General features: G+C 44.8%; 1 protein-coding gene across 1 annotated transcript in view; it reads left to right on the top strand.

Moving 5' to 3' along the window:
* LOC118943921 (N-acetyllactosaminide beta-1,3-N-acetylglucosaminyltransferase 2-like) overlaps window positions 1–22,108 on the top strand; it is a 45,877-nt gene extending 23,769 nt beyond the window's left edge. Inside the window, exons 2-5 of the mRNA XM_036960845.1 lie at window positions 3,391–3,525; window positions 8,141–8,287; window positions 12,844–13,401; window positions 16,661–22,108. Coding sequence (XP_036816740.1) covers window positions 8,174–8,287; window positions 12,844–13,401; window positions 16,661–17,227 — 1,239 coding nt within the window. The 5' untranslated portion in view covers window positions 3,391–3,525; window positions 8,141–8,173 and the 3' untranslated portion in view covers window positions 17,228–22,108. The remainder of the gene's footprint in view (window positions 1–3,390; window positions 3,526–8,140; window positions 8,288–12,843; window positions 13,402–16,660) is intronic.
* Window positions 22,109–25,094: the final 2,986 nt, after the last annotated feature.

Below are 25,094 nucleotides of genomic sequence, written 5' to 3'. Positions count from 1 at the left end.
TGGAATCTCCTGAAAGGGCTAGTTTACGTTACAGTAATGTCTCTGGAATCTCCTGAAAGGACTAGTTTACGTTACAGTAATGTCTCTAGAATCTCCTGAAAGGACTAGTTTACGTTACAGTAATGTCTCTGGAATCTCCTGAAAGGACTAGTTTACGTTACAGTAATGTCTCTAGAATCTCCTGAAAGGACTAGTTTACGTTACAGTAATGTCTCTGGAATCTCCTGAAAGGACTAGTTTACGTTACAGTAATGTCTCTGGAATCTCCTGAAAGGACTAGTTTACGTTACAGTAATGTCTCTGGAATCTCCTGAAAGGACTAGTTTACGTTACAGTAATGTCTCTGGAATCTCCTGAAAGGACTAGTTTACGTTACAGTAATGTCTCTGGAATCTCCTGAAAGGACTAGTTTACGTTACAGTAATGTCTCTGGAATCTCCTGAAAGGACTAGTTTACGTTACAGTAATGTCTCTGGAATCTCCTGAAAGGACTAGTTTACGTTACAGTAATGTCTCTGGAATCTCCTGAAAGGACAAGTTTACGTTACAGTAATGTCTCTGGAATCTCCTGAAAGGACTAGTTTACGTTACAGTAATGTCTCTGGAATCTCCTGAAAGGACTAGTTTACGTTACAGTAATGTCTCTGGAATCTCCTGAAAGGACTAGTTTACGTTACAGTAATGTCTCTGGAATCTCCTGAAAGAAGTAGTTTACGTTACAGTAATGTCTCTGGAATCTCCTGAAAGGACTAGTTTACGTTACAGTAATGTCTCTGGAATCTCCTGAAAGGACTAGTTTACGTTACAGTAATGTCTCTGGAATCTCCTGAAAGGACTAGTTTACGTTACAGTAATGTCTCTGGAATCTCCTGAAAGGACTAGTTTACGTTACAGTAATGTCTCTGGAATCTCCTGAAAGGACAAGTTTACGTTACAGTAATGTCTCTGGAATCTCCTGAAAGGACTAGTTTACGTTACAGTAATGTCTCTGGAATCTCCTGAAAGGACTAGTTTACGTTACAGTAATGTCTCTGGAATCTCCTGAAAGGACTAGTTTACGGTACAGTAATGTCTCTGGAATCTCCTGAAAGGACTAGTTTACGTTACAGTAATGTCTCTAGAATCTCCTGAAAGGACTAGTTTACACTACAGTAATGTCTCTGGAATCTCCTGAAAGGACTAGTTTACGTTACAGTAATGTCTCTGGAATCTCCTGAAAGGACTAGTTTACGTTACAGTAATGTCTCTGGAATCTCCTGAAAGGACTAGTTTACGTTACAGTAATGTCTCTGGAATCTCCTGAAAGGACTAGTTTACGTTACAGTAATGTCTCTGGAATCTCCTGAAAGGACAAGTTTACGTTACAGTAATGTCTCTAGAATCTCCTGAAAGGACTAGTTTACGTTACAGTAATGTCTCTGGAATCTCCTGAAACGACTAGTTTACGTTACAGTAATGTCTCTGGAATCTCCTGAAAGGGCTAGTTTACGTTACAGTAATGTCTCTGGAATCTCCTGAAAGGACTAGTTTACGCTACAGTAATGTCTCTGGAATCTCCTGAAAGGACTAGTTTACGTTACAGTAATGTCTCTGGAATCTCCTGAAAGGGCTAGTTTACGTTACAGTAATGTCTCTGGAATCTCCTGAAAGGGCTAGTTTACGTTACAGTAATGTCTCTGGAATCTCCTGAAAGGACTAGTTTACGTTACAGTAATGTCTCTGGAATCTCCTGAAAGGACTAGTTTACGTTACAGTAATGTCTCTGGAATCTCCTGAAAGGACTAGTTTACGCTACAGTAATGTCTCTGGAATCTCCTGAAAGGACTAGTTTACGTTACAGTAATGTCTCTGGAATCTCCTGAAAGGACTAGTTTACGTTACAGTAATGTCTCTGGAATCTCCTGAAAGGACAAGTTTACGTTACAGTAATGTCTCTGGAATCTCCTGAAAGGACTTAGTTTACGTTACAGTAATGTCTCTGGAATCTCCTGAAAGGACTAGTTTACGCTACAGTAATGTCTCTGGAATCTCCTGAAAGGGCTAGTTTACGTTACAGTAATGTCTCTGGAATCTCCTGAAAGGACTAGTTTACGTTACAGTAATGTCTCTGGAATCTCCTGAAAGGACTAGTTGACTATTTTACAACTTGCTGTTAGATGGTTCCTCACCCTGAAGGTAGTAGGTAAACCAGGAGAAACTGTCATCCATGGTTCAGTTCTCTTTAAACAGCCATTATAAACGTCAGCTAACTTTAGCCACCGCTAGCTAACAACCAATGGACATGATGGGGGCAACTAGGTGGGGACTAAAATGGAAATAGGTCTTGGCCTAAATTCACAAAACATCTCAGAGGGGGTGGGGTGTGAGTGTGTCTGACTCACTGCCATCAATCTGACAGTGTGTGAATAGTGTTGGTGTGCTGACACAAACCTAGACATCGGTGTCTCTGTCACCCTTCGTAATTTTTGGACCTCGCTCATCTCTGCACACAATACGCGCGTAGAGTGGGGTTACGCGCGTAGAGTGGGGTTACACGCATAAACATGTATACTGTCTAAAATGTGCTAAATACTCTGCAGCTAATTTAGTAGCTAGTGGTTAAGCTTCTTCCAAAATCAAGTTTTGCTTGGTAACAGCTGATAATTCCCTCCTGGATCAAGAGCCTTCCTGTTTATTTGTTTTGTGTTTGTGCAGCAATCTGTGAGTAGCATTTTTGAGTTCCTTGTAGAACTTTGAGCTGGCATGTCTGTCCTGCTAATCAATGCGCTCATTAGCATTTAGTTAGCATTCTCTATGGGATTTTACATGTACTTGTTAGTATTGCTAACCTTTTGGATTACAGTAGCACCCCCTAGTGTTCAGTGCCGGTATGCCGGATATCCCATTATGGCACAAGGTCGGTATGACAGTCTGGATACCTCCCAAGCTTAGTAGGGCTAACCAGGGTAACCAGGATCACGGACTGTTCTGGAATCACTTTTCACATGTCCCACAGTGTGTGAGTGGCTGCCTGCCTTTTCTTGTTACTGACCCCTCTTGTTTGCTCAGAAAGCCAATAAGTTAATGATTATCACAGTTCTCTGTACCCTGCTGTCAAGCATGAGAGCAGGACCATCATGCAACAACATGTCTAGGTGGCACTGAAATGAGAGTCCACAGAATGTCTGATTGATTGTAGATAACAGAAGCCCTCAGCATGTAAATAACAGAAGCCCTCAGCAGTGGTAGAATGAAAGAAATGATGCAAGAATTTAGACTCGTCTGAGAATAATATTAGCTTCTTTCTCGTTCTGTGTGTTTGAGAACAGCTTAGTTCTAAACAGTGTCTCATACTGTTCCTGGTCATCTCGATCGTGGTGTTGACACATAGTTGGTCTTTCTTGCCTACAGGTTGCTGCCACACCCCTCCCCCCTCTGTGTCCCATTGGCTGCTGTTCCCCAGGGGGTGGGACTCAGTATGGGTTAAGAGCTGTGAGGCCAGACTGAGAGGACAGTGAAGCCTGACAAACTCCACCCGCCACACAGGTAAGACCAACTCCTGTTACACACACACACAGAGAGAGAGAGACTCCACCCACCTACACAGGTAAAAACCAACTGTTATGCTCACAGGTAAAAGAACAGTAGACAGTCAATGCAATAAAGATTGCTTGTGTACTATAGGTGTGAGGGGAGGATGGCTGAGAGGGAGAGAATGAAGAGTGGGGGAGAGAATGAAGAAGAGGGAGGATGAGAGGACACAGGGGGCCTGAAGGCACTGGGGCAGAAGTGTTGCTAGGAGACAGTGAAACTGAAACACAAGACAGCGAAAGGGTAGAACGAGGGAGAGATGAGGAAGAAAGATAAAGGACACCTGGAAGTAGTGAGAGGAAGAAATCCGAAATAGAGGGGAAGAGAGTGGGGGAGGGTTATGGTGGGTAAAGAGGAGGTCATTGTGTTTCAATGGGAGAAGTACTCTGAGAAGGGTTAGTGGGGGAGGGAGAGAGCCTGCTTTCAGCCTTGCTCAGGTGGGTTGTTCTGCTCATTCCAACTCGAATAGCAAGAGAACAATGTAAATATTTGATCTTGTCCGAACAGGAATCCTGTCTTTTTGTGTGTGATGGTGACCAGGTCTTAGTGTTGTATTGAACTGCTGCTGTGTTCTACTATGTTCTTATCAACGAAATCAAAGCAGATGTTTAGCCTCAGCTTAAATGCAAATGAGTCGCCCAAGTTTTGCATGTCACTGATGTCAGCAGAGACAATAACTCTAGTAAATGAAGTAACCCAGGGATGGTGTCAGACAATAACTAGTAAATGAAGTAACCCAGGGATGGTGTCAGACAATAACTAGTAAATGAAGTAACCCAGGGATGGTGTCAGACAATAACTAGTAAATGAAGTAACCCAGGGATGGTGTCAGACAATAACTAGTAAATTAAGTAACCCAGGGATGGTGTCAGACAATAACTAGTAAATGAAGAACCCAGGGATGGTGTCAGACAATAACTAGTAAATGAAGTAACCCAGGGATGGTGTCAGACAATAACTAGTAAATGAAGAACCCAGGGATGGTGTCAGACAATAACTAGTAAATTAAGAACCCAGGGATGGTGTCAGACAATAACTAGTAAATTAAGTAACCCAGGGATGGTGTCAGTAGAGACAATAACTAGTAAATTAATTAACCCAGGGATGGTGTCAGATAATAACTCTAGTAAATGAAGTAACCCTGGGATGGTGTCAGACAATAACTAGTAAATGAAGTAACCCAGGGATGGTGTCAGACAATAACTAGTAAATGAAGTAACCCAGGGATGGTGTCAGACAATAACTAGTAAATGAAGTAACCCAGGGATGGTGTCAGTAGAGACAATAACTAGTAAATGAATTAACCCAGGGATGGTGTCAGACAATAACTAGTAAATGAAGAACCCAGGGATGGTGTCAGACAATAACTAGTAAATTAAGTAACCCAGGGATGGTGTCAGTAGAGACAATAACTAGTAAATGAATTAACCCAGGGATGGTGTCAGATAATAACTCTAGTAAATGAAGTAACCCTGGGATGGTGTCAGACAATAACTAGTAAATGAAGTAACCCAGGGATGGTGTCAGACAATAACTAGTAAATGAAGTAACCCAGGGATGGTGTCAGACAATAACTAGTAAATGAAGTAACCCTGGGATGGTGTCAGACAAGAACTAGTAAATGAAGTAACCCAGGGATGGTGTCAGACAATAACTAGTAAATGAAGTAACCCAGGGATGGTGTCAGACAATAACTAGTAAATGAAGTAACCCAGGGATGGTGTCAGACAAGAACTAGTAAATTAAGTAACCCAGGGATGGTGTCAGACAATAACTAGTAAATGAAGTAACCCAGGGATGGTGTCAGACAATAACTAGTAAATGAAGTCACCCAGGGATGGTGTCAGACAATAACTAGTAAATGAAGTAACCCAGGAATGGTGTCAGACAATAACTAGTAAATGAAGTAACCCAGGGATGGTGTCAGACAATAACTACTAAATGAAGTAACCCAGGGATGGTGTCAGACAACTAGTAAGTTAAGTAACCCAGTGAAAAGGGAGTGAGTCTGTAAAGGTTTTATAAACTCTGTTTTGAAAAGCCAAAATCTCCAGGATCCCATCCTCTCTTATTAAATCTGTTGAGTCACTCTGAGATGAGGTCCAGATTAGTGAGGGGGGGGTTTAGGGGAGAGGGGGAGGTTTAGGGAGGGAGGGGTGTATGTTTGTGCCCCCACGCCCACATCCTTGTGGTTATGATTCCACCTTGGTTGGCTTTATCAGCTGTGCTCTTGTAGGGTTGGAAGCCAGACCTGCACAGCCAATATCTCCCCTAGGTTGTGCAGTTGTCATCAGTCAGACCAGGCCTAGAAACATTACATTTCCCTGAATAACCTTTTCAACTTTCCTGAAAGACTTTCTGGCCCTTTCAAAATGAATATTTCCAATGTTCCAACTGACCCGAAGGTCTCCATCGTAGAGTCGAGCAGAGTTTGAATAAATTGTAGATTTGAATAAATTGTAGATTTGAATAAATTGTAGATTTGCAGTCTGATTACCATTCATCTGAAATTGCTCATGCATTCTGTGGAGGCATTATTCTGGAGCATTGATTCTGTGTTCTCTTGAAGTGAAGCCCCTCCCCCCCCCCGAGTCCTTAAAGTAGAATCAACATGTGGGCTATTTGTAGTCATGTGTTTTTGCACTAACTGGCCATATTAACTCAGGGGGAGATTTCCATCCTATTAAATGTGTTTTATTTTTTATCTATTTGAACCTTTATTTAACTAGGCAAGTCAGTTAAGAACAAATTCTTATTTACAATGACGGCCTAGGAACAGTGGGTTAACTGCCTGTTCAGGGGCAGAACGACAGATTTGTACCGGGGATTTGAACTTGCAACCTTTTGGTTACTAGTCCAACACTCTAACCACTAGGCCACCCTGCCGTCCCTACACTCTAACCACTAGGCCACCCTGCCGTCCCTACACTCTAACCACTAGGCCACCCTGCCGTCCCTACACTCTAACCACTAGGCTACCCTGCCGTCCCTACACTCTAACCACTAGACCACCCTGCCGTCCCTACACTCTAACCACTAGGCTACCCTGCAGTCCTACACTCTAACCACTAGCTACACTCTAACCACTAGGCTACCCTGCCGTCTCTACACTCTAACCACTAGGCTACCCTGCCGTCCCTACACTCTAACCACTAGGCCACCCTGCCGTCCCTACACTCTAACCGCTAGACCACCCTGCCGTCCCTACACTCTAACCACTAGGCTACCCTGCCGTCCCTACACTCTAACCACTAGGCCACCCTGCCGTCCCTACACTCTAACCACTAGGCTGCCCTGCCGTCCCTACACTCTAACCACTAGGCTACCCTGCCGTCCCTACACTCTAACCACTAGGCCACCCTGCCGTCCCTACACTCTAACCACTAGGCCACCCTGCCGTCCCTACACTCTAACCACTAGGCCACCCTGCTGTCCCTACACTCTAACCACTAGGCTACCCTGCCGTCCCTACACTCTAACCACTAGGCTACCCTGCCGTCCCCACACTCTAACCACTAGGCTACCTGCCGTCCCCACACTCTAACCACTAGGCTACCTGCCGTCCCCACACTCTAACCACTAGGCCACCCTGCCGTCCCCACACTCTAACCACTAGGCTACCTGCCGTCCCCACACTCTAACCACTAGGCTAGTTGACCACTCATTTGTGTGTAAAGCATTTTGTTGCATTGTGCATATGACAAATTAACTAACTTGAATGTGTCCCCTCATCTCTCCCCTCTCCCTCATCTATCTCTCCCCTCTCCCTTGTCTATCTCTCTCTCTCCTCTCCCTCGTCTATCTCTCTCTCTCCTCACCCTCGTCTATCTTTCTCTCTCCTCTCCCTCGTCTATCTCTCTCTCTCCTCTCCCTCGTCTCTCTCTCCCTCGTCTATCTCTCTCTCTCCTCTCCCTCGTCTATCTCTCTCTCTCCTCTCCCTCGTCTATCTCTCTCTCTCCTCTCCCTCGTCTATCTCTCTCTCTCCTCTCCCTCGTCTATCTCTCTCTCTCCTCTCCCTCGTCTATCTCTCTCTCTCCTCTCCCTCGTCTATCTCTCTCTCTCCTCTCCCTCGTCTATCTCTCTCTCTCCTCTCCCTCGTCTATCTCTCTCTCTCCTCTCCCTCGTCTATCTCTCTCTCTCCTCTCCCTCGTCTATCTCTCTCTCTCCTCTCCCTCGTCTATCTCTCTCTCTCCTCTCCCTCGTCTATCTCTCTCTCTCCTCTCCCTCGTCTATCTCTCTCTCTCCTCTCCCTCGTCTCTCTCTCCTCTCCCTCGTCTCTCTCTCCTCTCCCTCGTCTCTCTCTCCTCTCCCTCGTCTATATTTCTCTCTCCTCTCCCTCGTCTATCTCTCTCTCTCCTCTCCCTCGTCTATCTCTCTCTCTCCTCTCCCTCGTCTATCTCTCTCTCTGCTCTCCCTCGTCTATCTCTCTCTCTCCTCTCCCTCGTCTATCTCTCTCTCTCCTCTCCCTCGTCTCTCTCTCCTCTCCCTCGTCTCTCTCTCCTCTCCCTCGTCTCTCTCTCCTCTCCCTCGTCTATCTCTCTCTCTCTCTCTCTCCTCTCCCTCCCTCTAGGTGGCTAGAGATCAGAGGTCGTAGCTAGAGGTCATGGCGGGCCTGAGGAGGAAGCTGAAGTTTCTGGTGACGTTGATGACGGTCAATCTCTTCATCTTCATCCTAGTGTTCCACGGAGGAGGAGGACAGGACAAGGGACACAACAAGGTGAGGAGGGGACAGGACAAGGGACACAACAAGGTGAGGAGGGGACAGGACAAGAGACACAACAAGGTGAGGAGGGGACAGGACAAGGGACATAACAAGGTGAGGAGGGGACAGGACAAGGGACACAACAAGGTGAGGAGGGGACAGGACAAGGGACACAACAAGGTGAGGAGGGGACAGGACAAGAGACACAACAAGGTGAGGAGGGGACAGGACAAGAGACACAACAAGGTGAGGAGGGGACAGGACAAGAGACACAACAAGGTGAGAGGGGGACAGGATAAGGGTTACCACAAGGTGAGAGGGGGACAGGACAAGGGTTACCACAAGGTGAGAGGGGACAGGACAAGGGTTACCACAAGGTGAGAGGGGACAGGACAAGGGTTACCACAAGGTGAGGAGGGGACAGGACAAGAGACACGTGGGAACGTTTAGGCAAGAGGCCCGTAGGCATACGTGACCCGTAGTATTGAATCTGTCTATGGACACGAGGTAAGACCTGGGTGGACCACCACCTGTATTCTGGTTAGCGCACCAGGCGGTGCTGAAGGTTAGGTAAGAGGTGGGGAGGCGGGGACAGAGGTGGGGAGGCGGGGACAGAAGTGGGGACTCACTGGGAGCTGAGATGTAGCAGGGTGTTGTGTTAATCACCATGCTGTTACCCTCCACTGGGGGCTGGGACGTAGCAGGGTGTTGTGTTTCACTCCACTGGGAGCTGAGATGTAGCAGGGTGTTGTGTTTCACTCCACTGGGAGCTGAGATGTAGCAGGGTGTTGTGTTTCACTCCACGAGGGGCTGAGATGTAGCAGGGTGTTGTGTTTCACTCCACTGGGAGCTGAGATGTAGCAGGGTGTTGTGTTTCTCTCCACGTGGAGCTGAGATGTAGCAGGGTGTTGTGTTTCACTCCACTGGGAGCTGAGATGTAGCAGGGTGTTGTGTTTCACTCCACGAGGGGCTGAGATGTAGCAGGGTGTTGTGTTTCACTCCACGTGGAGCTGAGATGTAGCAGGGTGTTGTGTTTCACTCCACTGGGAGCTGAGATGTAGCAGGGTGTTGTGTTTCACTCCACTGGGAGCTGAGATGTAGCAGGGTGTTGTGTTTCACTCCACTGGGAGCTGAGATGTAGCAGGGTGTTGTGTTTCACTCCACTGGTAGCTGAGATGTAGCAGGGTGTTGCTGGGAGCTGAGATGTAGCAGGGTGTTGTGTTTCACTCCACGAAGGGCTGAGATGTAGCAGGGTGTTGTGTTTCACTCCACTGGGAGCTGAGATGTAGCAGGGTGTTGTTTCACTCCACGAGGAGCTGAGATGTAGCAGGGTGTTGTGTTTCACTCCACGAGGAGCTGAGATGTAGCAGGGTGTTGTGTTAATCACCATACTGTTTCACTCCACTTGGAGCTGAGATGTAGCAGGGTGTTGTGTTTCACTCCACTGGGAGCTGAGATGTAGCAGGGTGTTGTGTTTCACTCCACTGGGAGCTGAGATGTAGCAGGGTGTTACCCTCCACTGGGAGCTGAGATGTAGCAGGATGTTGCTGGGAGCTGAGATGTAGCAGGGTGTTGCTGGGAGCTGAGATGTAGCAGGGTGTTGCTGGGAGCTGAGATGTAGCAGGGTGTTGCTGGTAGCTGAGATGTAGCAGGGTGTTGCTGGGAGCTGAGATGTAGCAGGGTGTTGTTTCACTCCACTGGGAGCTGAGATGTAGCAGGGTGTTGTGTTTCACTCCACTGGGAGCTGAGATGTAGCAGGGTGTTGTTTCACTCCACTGGGAGCTGAGATGTAGCAGGGTGTTGTGTTTCACTCCACTGGGAGCTGAGATGTAGCAGGGTGTTGTGTTTCACTCCAATGGGAGCTGAGATGTAGCAGGGTGTTGTGTTTCACTCCACTAGGGGCTGAGATGTAGGAGGGTGTTGTGTTTCACTCCACTGGGAGCTGAGATGTAGCAGGGTGTTGTTTCACACCACTGGGAGCTGAGATGTAGCAGGGTGTTGCTGGGAGCTGAGATGTAGCAGGGTGTTGCTGGGAGCTGAGATGTAGCAGGGTGTTGTGTTTCACTCCACTGGGAGCTGAGATGTAGCAGGGTGTTGTGTTTCACTCCACTGGGAGCTGAGATGTAGCAGGGTGTTGTGTTTCACTCCACTGGGAGCTGAGATGTAGCAGGGTGTTGTGTTTCACTCCACTGGGAGCTGAGATGTAGCAGGGTGTTGCTGGGAGCTGAGATGTAGCAGGGTGTTGTGTTTCACTCCACTGGGAGCTGAGATGTAGCAGGGTGTTGCTGGGAGCTGAGATGTAGCAGGGTGTTGCTGGGAGCTGAGATGTAGCAGGGTGTTGTGTTTCACTCCACTGGGAGCTGAGATGTAGCAGGGTGTTGTGTTTCACTCCACTGGGAGCTGAGATGTAGCATGGTGTTGTGTTTCACTCCACTGGGAGCTGAGATGTAGCAGGGTGTTGTGTTTCACTCCACTAGGGGCTGAGATGTAGCAGGGTGTTGTGTTTCACTCCACTGGGAGCTGAGATGTAGCAGGGTGTTGTTTCACTCCACTGGGAGCTGAGATGTAGCAGGGTGTTGTTTCACTCCACTGGGAGCTGAGATGTAGCTGAGTGTTGTTTCACTCCACTGGGGGCTGAGATGTAGCAGGGTGTTGTGTTTCACTCCACTGGGAGCTGAGATGTAGCAGGGTGTTGTGTTTCACTCCACGTGGAGCTGAGATGTAGCAGGGTGTTGTGTTTCACTCCACTGGGAGCTGAGATGTAGCAGGGTGTTGTGTTTCACTCCACTGGGAGCTGAGATGTAGCAGGGTGTTGTGTTTCACTCCACTGGGAGCTGAGATGTAGCAGGGTGTTGCGTTTCACTCCACTGGGAGCTGAGATGTAGCAGGGTGTTGCTGGGAGCTGAGATGTAGCAGGGTGTTGTGTTTCACTCCACTGGGAGCTGAGATGTAGCAGGGTGTTGCTGGGAGCTGAGATGTAGCAGGGTGTTGCTGGGAGCTGAGATGTAGCAGGGTGTTGTGTTTCACTCCACTGGGAGCTGAGATGTAGCAGGGTGTTGTGTTTCACTCCACTAGGGGCTGAGATGTAGCAGGGTGTTGTGTTTCACTCCACTGGGAGCTGAGATGTAGCAGGGTGTTGTGTTTCACTCCACTGGGAGCTGAGATGTAGCAGGGTGTTGTGTTTCACTCCACTGGGGGCTGAGATGTAGCTGAGTGTTGTGTTTCACTCCACTGGGGGCTGAGATGTAGCAGGGTGTTGTTTCACTCCACTGGGAGCTGAGATGTAGCTGAGTGTTGTGTTTCACTCCACTGGGAGCTGAGATGTAGCAGGGTGTTACCCTCCACTGGGAGCTGAGATGTAGCAGGGTGTTGTGTTTCACTCCACTGGGAGCTGAGATGTAGCAGGGTGTTGTTTCACTCCACTGGGAGCTGAGATGTAGCAGGGTGTTACCCTCCACTGGGAGCTGAGATGTAGCAGGGTGTTGTGTTTCACTCCACTGGGAGCTGAGATGTAGCAGGGTGTTGTTTCACTCCACTGGGAGCTGAGATGTAGCAGGGTGTTGTGTTCCCTCCTCCAACGTACGTAACAACGTCCAAAACCTCCTGAAGTGGTCAGCCAGATCGGAACAGTCAGACCACAAAGCCACTCGTTTAGACCCGTCTTTTCAATGTGATACTTGTGTTCTGATAGCAGAAGTCACATCTAAGTGTCAAGTCTAGACACAATCATACGTGGACTACAGTGGAGGCTGCTGAGGGGAGGACGGCTCATAATAATGGCTGGGATGGAGCAAATGGAATGGCATCAAACACTTGGAAACCATGGAAACCATGTATTTGAAATCATTCCGCTCCGGCTGTTACCACGAGCCTGTCCTCCCCAATTAAGGTGCCACCAACCTCCTGTGATGGAATGGCTGGGAGTCCCTGAGGTGAGGTCTGAAAACCACTCGTCTAAAAGACCGAACTGATTCTACGCTTTGCGAATATGTCGGGGCCTGTTGACTTTTCTGTGTTTTTAATAATATTTCCACACAAACCATGTTTCACTTGGAGGATGAAGTAACACTGAAATTGTGAAAATGATGATGAAGCCCTTTTAGTGTAAAAGCTTGTCAATTTAAACGCTTGGATTGTTTTTGCATGTTCAGGTGGGATGGAGTTTTTGGCCATCAGCATGACATCACAATCTGATCTGATTATTCTGACCTATGACCAGTCATCTCTTATTTGCATATGTATCCTCCTCCTTTGAAGGACACGCCCACACGATCAGACTCAGCATTCCCCTAGCAAGAGGAGGCTCGGGGGGAAATAAATAATAAAATATATTTGGAGTTATTTTCCAGAAATTAACTGTGATTTATTAAACCTACTGTGATTTTAAATATGAAATTAAAAAGACTGCACAGGGCTTTAATTGTTGAAACGTGTTGAATAATCTTTGTGTTAAATCAGTGTTGAATTGTCTTTTTTAATCCTCTTTTTTTTTTTTAAAGGTATGTTTTGTTGTTCTCGGTTTAGGATACTCAATTTATTTATTAATTTCGTCCTTCCTTCCTCCATTCAAGGTCCTTGTCCCCTCCAAGCGATTCTGGTCCAAACTGGCTCCTAGTCAGGCCTACTGGAACCGCCAGCAACAGAGACTGGACCTCCAACACAACCCCATCCTCGCCTCCTCCAATAGTAACAACACTAGCGATGATGATGATGATGATGTCAGACCTGTCCCTGATTGGCTCAACGACACAGGGCTGAACCCTGACCCCTGCCAACCGGACTACAGAGTCACCACTCACGTGAAAGACTACAATTCCCTACCTCCTCGTTTTAAAGACTTCCTGCTCTACATGCGCTGTCGGTCGTACCCTCTAGTGGTGGACCAGCCTCACGTCTGCCAAAAGACCCGGAGAGGGGAGCCGCCCTTCCTCCTACTGGCCGTCAAATCCCTCGCTCCTCACTTTGACCGCCGCCAGGCCATCCGCCAGTCGTGGGGTCGAGCCGGCGTCCTCGCCAACCGGACGGTTGTCACGGTGTTCCTGCTCGGCAACACCACGGCCGTGGACCACCACCCAGATCTGTCGGAGATGCTGCGCTATGAGAACACTCACCACCGCGACATCCTGCAGGTATCAAGAGAATACACGTTAATGTCCTCAGGGTGTCAATAATAGACACGTTAATGTCCTCTAGGTGTCAATAATAGACACGTTAATGTCCTCGGGGTGTCAATAATAGGCACGTTAATGTCCTCTAGGTGTCAATAATAGACACGTTAATGTCCTCGGGGTGTCAATAATAGACACGTTAATGTCCTCGGGGTGTCAATAATAGACACGTTAATTGTCCTCTGGGTGTCAATAATAGACACGTTAATGTCCTCTAGGTGTCAATAATAGACACGTTAATGTCCTCGGGGTGTCAATAATAGACACGTTAATTGTCCTCGGGGTGTCAATAATAGACACGTTAATGTCCTCGGGGTGTCAATAATAGACACGTTAATGTCCTCGGGGTGTCAATAATAGACACGTTAATGTCCAAAAGTTTGGACACACCTACTCATTCCAGGGTTTATATTTACTTTTCCTATTTTCTACATTGCATAATAATAGTGACGACATCAAAACTATGAAATAACACAAATGGAATCATGTAGTAACCAAAAAAGTGTTTAACATCTCAAAATATATTTGAGATTCTTCAAAGAAGCCACCCTTTGCCTTGATGACAGCTTTGCACACTCTTGGGATTCTCTCAACCAGTTTCATGAGGTAGCCACCTGGAATGCATTTCAATTAACAGGTGTGCTTGATCAAATTTAAATTGTGCCATTTATTTCCCAGGGCAGTGTGACTAAAAAGACAACGGAGGCTTTAGTTTTTCTTCAGCCTTTTTTATTACATATATATACTTTAAAGAGGACTGAGATCGGTTATTTTAAAGAGGACTGAGATTGGTTATTTTAAAGAGGACTGAGATTGGTTATTTTTAAGAGGACTGAGATTGGTTATTTTTAAGAGGACTGAGATTGGTTATTTTTAAGAGGACTGAGATTGGTTATTTTTAAGAGGACTGAGATTGGTTATTTTTAAGAGGACTGAGATTGGTTATTTTTAAGAGGACTGAGATTGGTTATTTTTAAGAGGACTGAGATTGGTTATTTTTAAGAGGACTGAGATTGGTTATTTTTAAGAGGACTGAGATTGGTTATTTTTAAGAGGACTGAGATTGGTTATTTTTAAGAGGACTGAGATTGGTTATTTTTAAGAGGACTGAGATTGGTTATTTTTAAGAGGACTGAGATTGGTTATTTTTAAGAGGACTGAGATCGGTTATTTTTAAGAGGACTGGGATTGGTTATTTTAAAGAGGACTGGGATTGGTTATTTTTAAGAGGACTGAGATCGGTTATTTTTAAGAGGACTGAGATCGGTTATTTTTAAGAGGACTGAGATCGGTTATTTTTAAGAGGACTGAGATCGGTTATTTTTAAGAGGACTGAGATTGGTTATTTTAAAGGGGACTTTATGGGAAAACACCCTAAAATGTTGGGAGGGGGTGGGGGTTATAAGCTGACATAGAATTGTTTTAAGTTGGTCAAACCGTGGATCATTTAGCTATTAGTTTTTTTTATTTTAGGACCCCTTTAGGTTCTAAAAATATATATATTTTAAAAATGATTTGATAACATATTGAATTTGTCCTTTTACTACGAAATCCCATAACACATTCATAAATGCCAGAGAAGACGGTCAAAGAACAAATCATAACGAACAAGGTTTTGAAGTGTCAGTCCCATATCAAGGAGCTATAAGACAGCTCAGGAAATGCTAGATGTGTTATCTTTTACATGTTGAACCCCCCCCCCCCCCCCCACCAAACAGATCTCTACCTGAAACTGGCAGATTTTGATGGGGGTTTATGTTATTATGTTACTTAGATTGACACACCGGTTCATCAATCGACAAGGGGGGTGTTTTTAAATATAATATTGTATTTGTGTGGTGATGTTGTATGGTGTCTTTTGAACTCACTGACTGGTCCACAATGTTGGTTTTGATCTGTAATACAGTTGGAAGTCAGACGTTTACATACAACTTCGCCAAATACATTTAAACTCAGTTTTTCACAATTCCTGACATTTAATCATGGTAAAAATGCTCTGTCTAAGGTCAGTTAGGATCACCACTTTACCTTAAAGTGAAATGTCAGAATAATAGTAGAGAGAAATTATTTATTTCAGCTTTTTATTTATTTCATCACATTCCCAGTGGGTCAGAAGTTTACATACACTCAATTAGTATTTGGTAGCATTGCCTTTTTAATTTGTTTAACTTGGGTCAAACGCTTCGGGGAGCCTTCCACAAGCTTCCCACAATAAGTTGGGTGAATGTTGGCCCATTCCTCTTGACAGAGCTGGTGTAACTGAGTCAGGTTTGGCCTCTTTGCTAGCACATGCTTTTTCAGTTCTGCCCACAATTTTTTTGTTTCATCAGACCAGAGGACATTTCTCCAAAAAAGTACGATCTTTGTCCCCATGTGCAGTTGCAAACCGTAGTCTGGCTTTTTTATGGAGGTTTTGGAGCAGTGGCTTCTTCCTTGCTGAGTGTCCTTTCAGGTTATGTCGATATAGGACTCGTTTTACTGTGGATATAGATACTTTTGTACCTGTTTCCTACAGCATATTCACAAGGTTCTTTGCTGTTGTTCTGTGATTGATTTGCACTTTTCGCACCAAAGTACGTTCATCTCTAGGATACAGAACGCGTCTCCTTCCTGAGAGGTATGACGGCTGCGTGGTCCCATGGTGTTTATACTTGCGTACTATTGTTTGTACAGATGAACGTGGTACCTTCAGGTGTTTGGAAATTGCTCTCAAGAATGAACCAGACTTGTGGAGGTCTACAATTTTTTTTCTGAGGTCTTGGCGGATTTCGGGTACACCTTCCAATTGACTCAAATTGTGTCAATTCGCTTATCAGAAGCTTCTAAAGCCATGACATAATTTTCTGGAATTTTCCGAGCTGTTTAAAGGCACAGTCAACTTAGTGTATGCTTGACCTACTGGAATTGTGATACAGTGAAATAATCTGTCTGTAAACAATTGTTGTAAAAATTACTTGTCATGCACAATGTAATGTCCTAACCGCCAAAACTATATTTTGTTAACAAGAAATTTGAAAAACTCCAACCTAAGTGTATGTGAACTTCTGACTTCAACTGTATGTCTTGTCCAATGTTGCAGTATTGGTGTGACACAGGGATACTCAGACTCTTAGTATGCTGACATATACAATGGGATAAACAGTGGAATGATGAACCAAATACTCAAATCTATATGTAGTATTTTTTTGTTGTATAATAATAGTTTTAACTCTACCCCCAGTGGGACTACCGGGACTCGTTCTTCAACCTGACCGTCAAGGAGGTGCTCTTCCTGGACTGGATGACCACACGCTGCCCTGGAGCTCAGTTTGTCTTTAAAGGGGACGATGACGTCTTTGTCAATACGTTGAGGATCCTGGCCTTCCTCAAGGGCCTCTCGGGGCCCCGGGCAAGGGACCTGTTTGTAGGGGATGTGATCACCAACGCGGGGCCAAACAGGGATAAAAAGGTCAAGTACTTCATCCCAGAGAGTTTGTTCGTTGGCAATTACCCGCCATACGCGGGCGGAGGGGGGTATCTGTACTCCGGGGACCTGGCCAGACGGCTGCACGGAGCCTCGCAGCACGTACCTCTCTACCCCATCGACGATGTTTATACAGGGATGTGTCTGAGGAAGCTGGGGCTGGGGCCGGAGAAACACAAAGGCTTCAAGACGTTTGACATTGAGGAGAAGTACAGGAGGAACCCGTGTGCCTATAAGGGTCTGATGCTGGTACACAGCCGGACACCGCAGGAGATGATCCAGATCTGGGCCTGGCTCAATGACCCCAACTTGACCTGTCAGTAACTTCCCAGCCCGTCTCCATTTTGACTTCAGAAACCGGGGACAACGGGTGTCGGTGGCTATTTTGACTTCAGAAACCGGGGACAACAGGTGTCGGTGGCCATTTTTGACTTCAGAAACCGGGGACAACAGGTGTCGGTGGCCATTTTGACTTCAGAAACCGAGGACAACAGGTGTCGGTGGCCATTTTGACTTCAGAAACCGGGGACAACAGGTGTCGGTGGCCTTTTTGACTTCAGAAACTGGGGACAACAGGTGTCGGTGGCCATTTTGACTTCAGAAACCGGGGACAACCGGTGTCGGTGGCTATTTTGACTTCAGAAACCGGGGACAACAGGTGTCGGTGGCCATTTTGACTTCAGAAACCGGGGGCAACAGGTGTCGGTGGCCATTTTGACTTCAGAAACCGGGGACAACAGGTGTTGGTGGCTATTTTGACTTCAGAAACCGGGGACAACAGGTGTCGGTGGCCATTTTGACTTCAGAAACCGGGGACAAAAGGTGTCGGTGGCCATTTTTTATTTGAGCTGTCAGTAACCAGGGAAGACAGGTGACTTAAACTGTCGGTAACTGCCTGGACCAGACACCACGACAGGCGGCCATTTTGTTATGCTGGTTGTTATAGTAACTCTGTGAGAGGTCAGTGGCCACTGTTTTGTGACACTTGGTAGGGTTGTTACATTCTAAAGGTCAGACACAATTTTGAGACTTTTTTTTAATGTATTTTTTTAGGGAAGGATTATTACTCTTGGAGGATCAGTCGAACATTGGCAGCTTTAATGTTGTTATTATCATGTTTGTTGATGCTAGTTAACCGTCTTCAAAGTTGAATCTTGGATGAACATTTCAGGTTTTGAATCCCAAGATAAAGAGGGCGTGACTGTGATGGCGGTACGATGGCAGACCAACGTGTCTCTGAGCTGTCTAAATGGTCGTCATGGCGTTATGATGGTCAACATGTCTGAGCTTTCTAAATGGTCGTCATGGCGTTATGATGGTCAACGTGTCTCTGAGCTTTCTAAATGGTCGTCATGGCGTTATGATGGTCAACGTGTCTCTGAGCTTTCTAAATGGTTGTCATGGCGTTATGATGGTCACCGTGTCTCTGAGCTTTCTAAATGGTCGTCATGACGTTATGATGGTCAAGTCTGATGGATCTTTCATGTTTCCCCGCTGTGTGTCTGACGTCACAAAGAGTCTGTACCATGTTGTATTATGAGGAGTTGGAGACAGAGGAGTCTGATCCCAGATCTGTTTTGGTCTGAAAATGACCGTAAGAGTTGGCACAAGACTGATCTGGAACCAGGCTAATGGATGAGTGCTCAGCTGGTCTGGGCCGTGCTAGATAAAGAGTCCCTGATGGAGAATGTAACTTGGGAAAATAAATCTAATAAAAAAATGTTAAAAACAGACACGTTTCCCAGTCTGAAGAGATCTGACTGATGGACCTTAATGATAACGCTTTATCACTGTGTGTCTGACTGCACAAAGAGCTTTCAGACACGTTTCCCAGTCTGAAGAGATCTGACTGATGGACCTTAATGATAACGCTTTATCACTGTGTGTCTGACTGCACAAAGAGCTTTCAGACACGTTTCCCAGTCTGAAGAGATCTGACTGATGGACCTTAATGATAACGCTTTATCACTGTGTGTCTGACTGCACAAAGAGCTTTCAGACACGTTTCCCAGTCTGAAGAGATCTGACTGATGGACCTTAATGATAACGCTTTATCACTGTGTGTCTGACTGCACAAAGAGCTTTCAGACACGTTTCCCAGTCTGAAGAGATCTGACTGATGGACCTTAATGATAACGCTTTATCACTGTGTGTCTGACTGCACAAAGAGCTTTCAGACACGTTTCCCAGTCTGAAGAGATCTGACTGATGGACCTTAATGATAACGCTTTATCACTGTGTGTCTGACTGCACAAAGAGCTTTCAGACACGTTTCCCAGTCTGAAGAGATCTGACTGATGGACCTTAATGATAACTCTTTATCACTGTGTGTCTGACTGCACAAAAAGCTTTCAGACACGTTTCCCAGTCTGAAGAGATCTGACTGATGGACCTTAATGATAACGCTTTATCACTGTGTGTCTGACTGCACAAAGAGCTTTCAGACACGTTTCCCAGTCTGAAGAGATCTGACTGATGGACCTTAATGATAACGCTTTATCACTGTGTGTCTGACTGCACAAAGAGCTTTCAGACACGTTTCCCAGTCTGAAGAGATCTGACTGATGGACCTTAATGATAACGCTTTATCACTGTGTGTCTGGCTGCAGAAAGAGCTTTCAGACACGTTTCCCAGTCTGAAGAGATCTGACTGATGGACCTTAATGATAACTCTTTAACACTGTGTCTGACTGCACAAAGAGCTTTCAGACACGTTTCCCAGTCTGAAGAGATCTGACTGAGGGACCTTAATGATAACGCTTTAACACTGTGTGTCTGACTGCACAAAGAGCTTTCAGACACGTTTCCCAGTCTGAAGAGATCTGACTGATGGACCTTAATGATAACACTTTAACACTGTGTGTCTGACTGCACAAAGAGCTTTCAGACACGTTTCCCAGTCTGAAGAGATCTGACTGATGGACCTTAATGATAACGCTTTATCACTGTGTGTCTGACTGCACAAAAAGCTTTGTCTTAATGTTGCTTTTGGAAAAAAAATAACATTTAAGAAGGAATAGTTTCACCTTATTTAAACGAGGGTTCAGTTCATGTAACAGGGTTCACCTTAAAATCAGGGACAGGTTGTTGTTGTTTTTTTTACCTTTAAAATAATTCACTAACCACATTAAATGAATTAATCTCTAGAAAATAACCAGGTCTTTACAATGTTGGTGAAAACCTCTGGGGTTGAAGTGTCCTGCAACAGTTGCTACATCCAGTTTGGATTCTTGAAGAATGTAACTGATAAATACCTCATGAGCTCAACTGTCACCACATCAGTCCTTCCATCCATAGCCCTGTCTGGTTCTTCAGCCCAGTCCCTTTTTACCAAAACAGGGGCGGGGAGTTCATTTATCGTTTTTTTTTTTTTTACTGCTGATTGCAGCTTTAAGTGGGTTCAAATCTAGCCAAAATACTGACTTTATGTCACTGTAGCAAGTATTTTCATATTAAAAGTCAGATTCTGTGGTCTATATTAAAGGGCCTGTTAAAATACAGTATTGGTGCACAGTTGTAACTTAAATATCGAAGGGAAGCAGAAGAAACGTTTGTGGAACAGCTCTGTTCAGCGTTGCTTCAGGGCCTCCTTGTGAGCCTGACATCTTCATTAACAAAGATACCGTCAAGCTGAAATGGCTGTTTATAGCATATTTTCACAAAGACAACTATCATTTTCATATCGAACACCCCCCCCCCCCCCCCCCACAAACTATAACAAAGATAAAGCTTGAACCGTAACCAAGGCGATTGGCTAGTGGGTCATTCATGTTCTGCAACGGTGTTTACTGCCCGTTTGCGAGCAGATCAGAGAAATACTGTTTTATTTATCCACAATCATTACTGTTCTTGTCAGATGGTAAAAAAAAACCATGTCAAAGGTCAAATCCAGAATATTCTATTCCACCGCTGCCTTAACGGTTTATAGGAAGACGGGTGGAAGACGCTGTAAGATTTACTTCAGTTTGTGTCAGAGAATTTCCATTATTGAAATGTTGATGTAACTAACATTTTGATCTCCTCGCAGTGATCTGCATCTAGGACGATCTAGTCGATAGAGCTGTATGTTTTATAAGGTGTTTATTTATCAACTAATGTGTTCATCAACTGTCTGCACAACTTCTTATTGGGTGACAATTATAGTACATTTTTGTTTTTTGTGTATTTTACTGTTGAAAGAAATGGATGTTGAATAAGTTACATATATATATACACTGTGCCCAGGTCAGGAATGACTCGCGTCAATTAATATATCTATATGCTGTACGTTAAGGGGCGTTGTGACAGGAAGACAGGCTGTACGTAGAGGGGTGTTGTGACAGGAAGACAGGCTGTACGTAGAGGGGCGTTGTGACAGGAAGACAGGCTGTACGTAGAGGGGCGTTGTGACAGGAAGACGGGTTGTACGTAGAGGGGCGTTGTGACAGGAAGACAGGCTGTACGTAGAGGGGCGTTGTGACAGGAAGACGGGCTGTACGTAGAGGGGCGTTGTGACAGGAAGACAGGCTGTACGTAGAGGGGCGTTGTGACAGGAAGACAGGCTGTACGTAGAGGGACGTTGTGACAGGAAGACAGGCTGTACGTAGAGGGGCGTTGTGACAGGAAGACAGGCTGTACGTAGAGGGGCAGGAAAACGGGTCATTGGCTCTGTCTTAATAATAATATTTGTAACATGCAAATACACATATGAGCCTCATTCAGTCTGCAGTAAAAAACGTTATGGAGGGTTGCAGACATACATATCATGAATAGAGCTTTGTGCTTCCTCATCCTGCAGGTCAGAGAGGCATGTTAGTTCTACAAAAAATATATATCTGAACATTCCACAACAGTGTGCTCTGCTGAACGCAGCTCTGTTGTTTACAAATCATCTGCCACATTGATAATGATCCATTCCCCCTGGGGGGTGGGGGGCGCGTTCAGCAAGACACAATGTTTGGGAACGTTCAGATAGAAATATGCTCTGTAGAACAAACATGCCTCTCTGTCCTGTAGAATAAGGAATCATGTTGGCTCTATTTCTGGTGTTTCTATCTGCAACGTTTTGGCTGCTGAACGTGGCCCTGGGGTTCTATTGTAGTAACCAGGAAGTGGGCAGGAAACAGTGAGGGCAGGGCCGCTGCTTCAAAGAGGGCAGAAGTCTGTCTCCAAAGACCTCTCTGTTAGACTGTCTAATGTGTACAATAAAAGAGTTGGTGGTGTTTTTATTGAAAACAGTGAATCTGATCAACTGTTTTATGTTCACAGTTTGCAGCAAAACAAATCTTAACCCCGATTTCATTGCAACCCCGTAGAGACACGCCTCCATAATTCTGCTGGAACCAATGAAATGACTCCCCTGTTTGCCTGGGTCAGTGTACAGGGCCGTATTCCTCTAGTCCCCCTGAAGACAGACATCCTGTTGAATTCTTCCTTCAGTCCTTTCTTGGTGATTTATATCTGGTCTATCGTGTGGTTTTTTTCTCTCCATCACATCTCTGTCAACAGACCCTGTCAAATCAGAACTATTAGGAAGGAAGGAAGGAAGGAAGGAAGGAAGGAAGGAAGGAAGGAAGGAAGGAAGGAAGGAAGGAAGGAAGGAAGGAAGGAAGGAAGGAAGGAAGGAAGGAAGGAAGGAAGGAAGGAAGGAAGGGAGGGTTTTGAGGCATTTGTAGAAAATATAACCGGGCTGAAGACCTGGTACAGCCTAATGGTGCTGAGTGTTCTCTGAACTGTACTGGTCCAATAACAACTTTTGGAACGTAAACCTAAATTGTTCAAAGCTATTTTCAATATTGTACCCTAATGAACACGCCTCAGAAGTGTAAGCTAAGAAGCTCACAAATGAGTTTTTTCTAGGAGATTTTGGGGCGTGATACTAGTTATCCCAGCCATAAAGTCGTTAACCCTGTCCATTTCTTCAATTCATCTTCTTAAAATGTTATTTTAAACCTTCACCACACTGCTACTCTTATGCCTAACCGTAACCACACTGCTAACCTTATGCCTAACCTTAAATGAACACCAAAAATAAAAATGTTGTTTTGATGTATTTTTACGATCTAGACAAATGACTTTGTGTCTCCGTTAAAAATCTCCTAGGAAAGACAAATAGGCAAGCAGCTCTCACGTCCTGTGAGGGTCATCTGAATTCCTGTTTCCCCGGCGTTCATTGGGACTTACTGTAGCTCTCAGCACCAGTCAAACCAAAAACAGTGACAGGATGTCGTCCACGCATGTCCTGTCAGGTGGTTAGAGTAGGGTGGAGAATGTTTACATGTGTAAATCATGTATATTATTTATAATCCTGATTTAAGTCTGCTATGCCCGGTATGATTCGAGCTACTGCATTAGGCTTTCAGTATATCACATTGTTATTTATCTGACTGAGGCTGAAATTCAGGCACTTGGTGACTTCCTGTTAATATCTCTTCTGTTATGTCTAATACCGCCTCTGTTTCTCGTCTCGCGTCTCTATTTGGTCACTTGTCCGGTTTTTCCAAGGCCTTGATGAAAATAAAAGAGAGCCGCACACTCTAGGAGCTCAGATGCAAAAATGTAATACCAGCCAAGCTGTCTTAATCAGGGTGATGAAAGATGAACATTAATTAATTCTCCTCATTTCTGTTTGAATGTAAAATATTCCTCTATTGCGACACAACTGAACAAAAAATATAAACGCAACATGTAAACACAAAAATACGTTAGGCGGCTTATGGTAGAGATATTAACATTCAATTCTCGGGCAACAGCTGTGGTGGACGTTCCTGCAGTCACCATGCCAATTGCACGCTCCCTCATAACTTGAGACATCTGTGGCGTTGTGTTGTGTGACAAAACCGCACATTTTATAGTAGCCTTTTATTGTCCCCCAGCACTAGGTGCACCTGTGTAATGATCATGCTGATTAATCAGCTTCTTGATATGCCACACCTGCCAGCTGGATGGATTACCTTGGCAAAGGACAAATTCTCACTAACAGGGATGTAAACGAATTTGTGCACAAAATTAGAGAAATAAGCTTTTTGTGCATATGGCAAATTTCAGGGATCTTTTATTTCAGCTCATGAAACATGTAAAGTATTGGTGCCATGTTGCATTTATATTTTTGTTCAGTATACATATTGGTACACTCTACATATCTAGAGTCTATTTCCATGGTCCAAACCCTGGATTCCCTTGGTTATGAAACGTTACAAAATCATCGATCCCATTATTGTTGATGTCCTCTCTCCTGACCATAACATTCCTGTAATCTGTTGGAATTGTGTATGACTTTAGTGTTGCAAAATTCCAGTAACTTTCCCCAAATTCTCTAGAAATCCAGGTTGGATCAATCAAGGAACAAGGTAGAAATCTAGCATCTTCCAACCAGGATTCCTGGAAAACCCGGGAATATGGGGAAAGTTACCCGGGAATATGGGGAAAGTTACCCGAAATGTTTATTTTTATAATAAAACATGTTTTGCAACACGACAAGAGTTGATTTGGACGCATTCTGCACAGTGGATATATCTATATATTTATATACCAACACATGCGTTTGGTTTCTCGTTACCCATTTAAGTCTGTTTCAGTTGATTTGTTTTTCACCTGTGGTTTCTGAGCCGTGCCATGTGTGGTTCTTTTGCTATGACTAGATTATTATTATTTCCAATAAAGAATATTTTGCTGTTTTTGTAGATGGTGTTGGATAATGGTGTTATGGAGGAAATGCTCTGTTTTTGGAAGATTTGTACAAACTTATAACTTATAATAGCCCAGATGTTCTGTTTGTATGTTTTTAAACTACCGTAGCCGATGGGAAAGCTTCTAGTTATTTTAATTCTATATTCAACCACTGAAGAAGATAAGCAGCAGCTGAGCGATGTTTGTAAACTACTTTCAGACTGGTAGCAAGGCCCACACATTGAGATGACCCGAGGTAGAACAAAAATCAACTACGTTTCTCACATCTCTCATTTATTGGTTATGTAAAAATATTTTGAGGTCCAGTGGTTGTTGGTAGATCTGGTCTTTAGTGACCTCTGTAGGAAAGATGTGGTAGTGTATTTAGAGACCTCTGTAGGAAAGATGTGGTAGTGTATTTAGTGACCTCTGTAGGAAAGATGTGGTAGTGTATTTAGTGTGACTTGGAAAGATGTGGTTGTGTAGCCTTACTGTCCTCAGCACAAGGCGCACCTGTGTAATGATCATGCTGTTTTAATCAGCT

The sequence above is a fragment of the Oncorhynchus mykiss genome, chromosome 23, assembly GCF_013265735.2.
Source record: "Oncorhynchus mykiss isolate Arlee chromosome 23, USDA_OmykA_1.1, whole genome shotgun sequence".
Classification (NCBI taxonomy): domain Eukaryota; kingdom Metazoa; phylum Chordata; class Actinopteri; order Salmoniformes; family Salmonidae; genus Oncorhynchus; species Oncorhynchus mykiss.
Note: the sequence above shows the minus strand (reverse complement) of the source record. Positions and strands in the feature narration are given on the sequence as shown.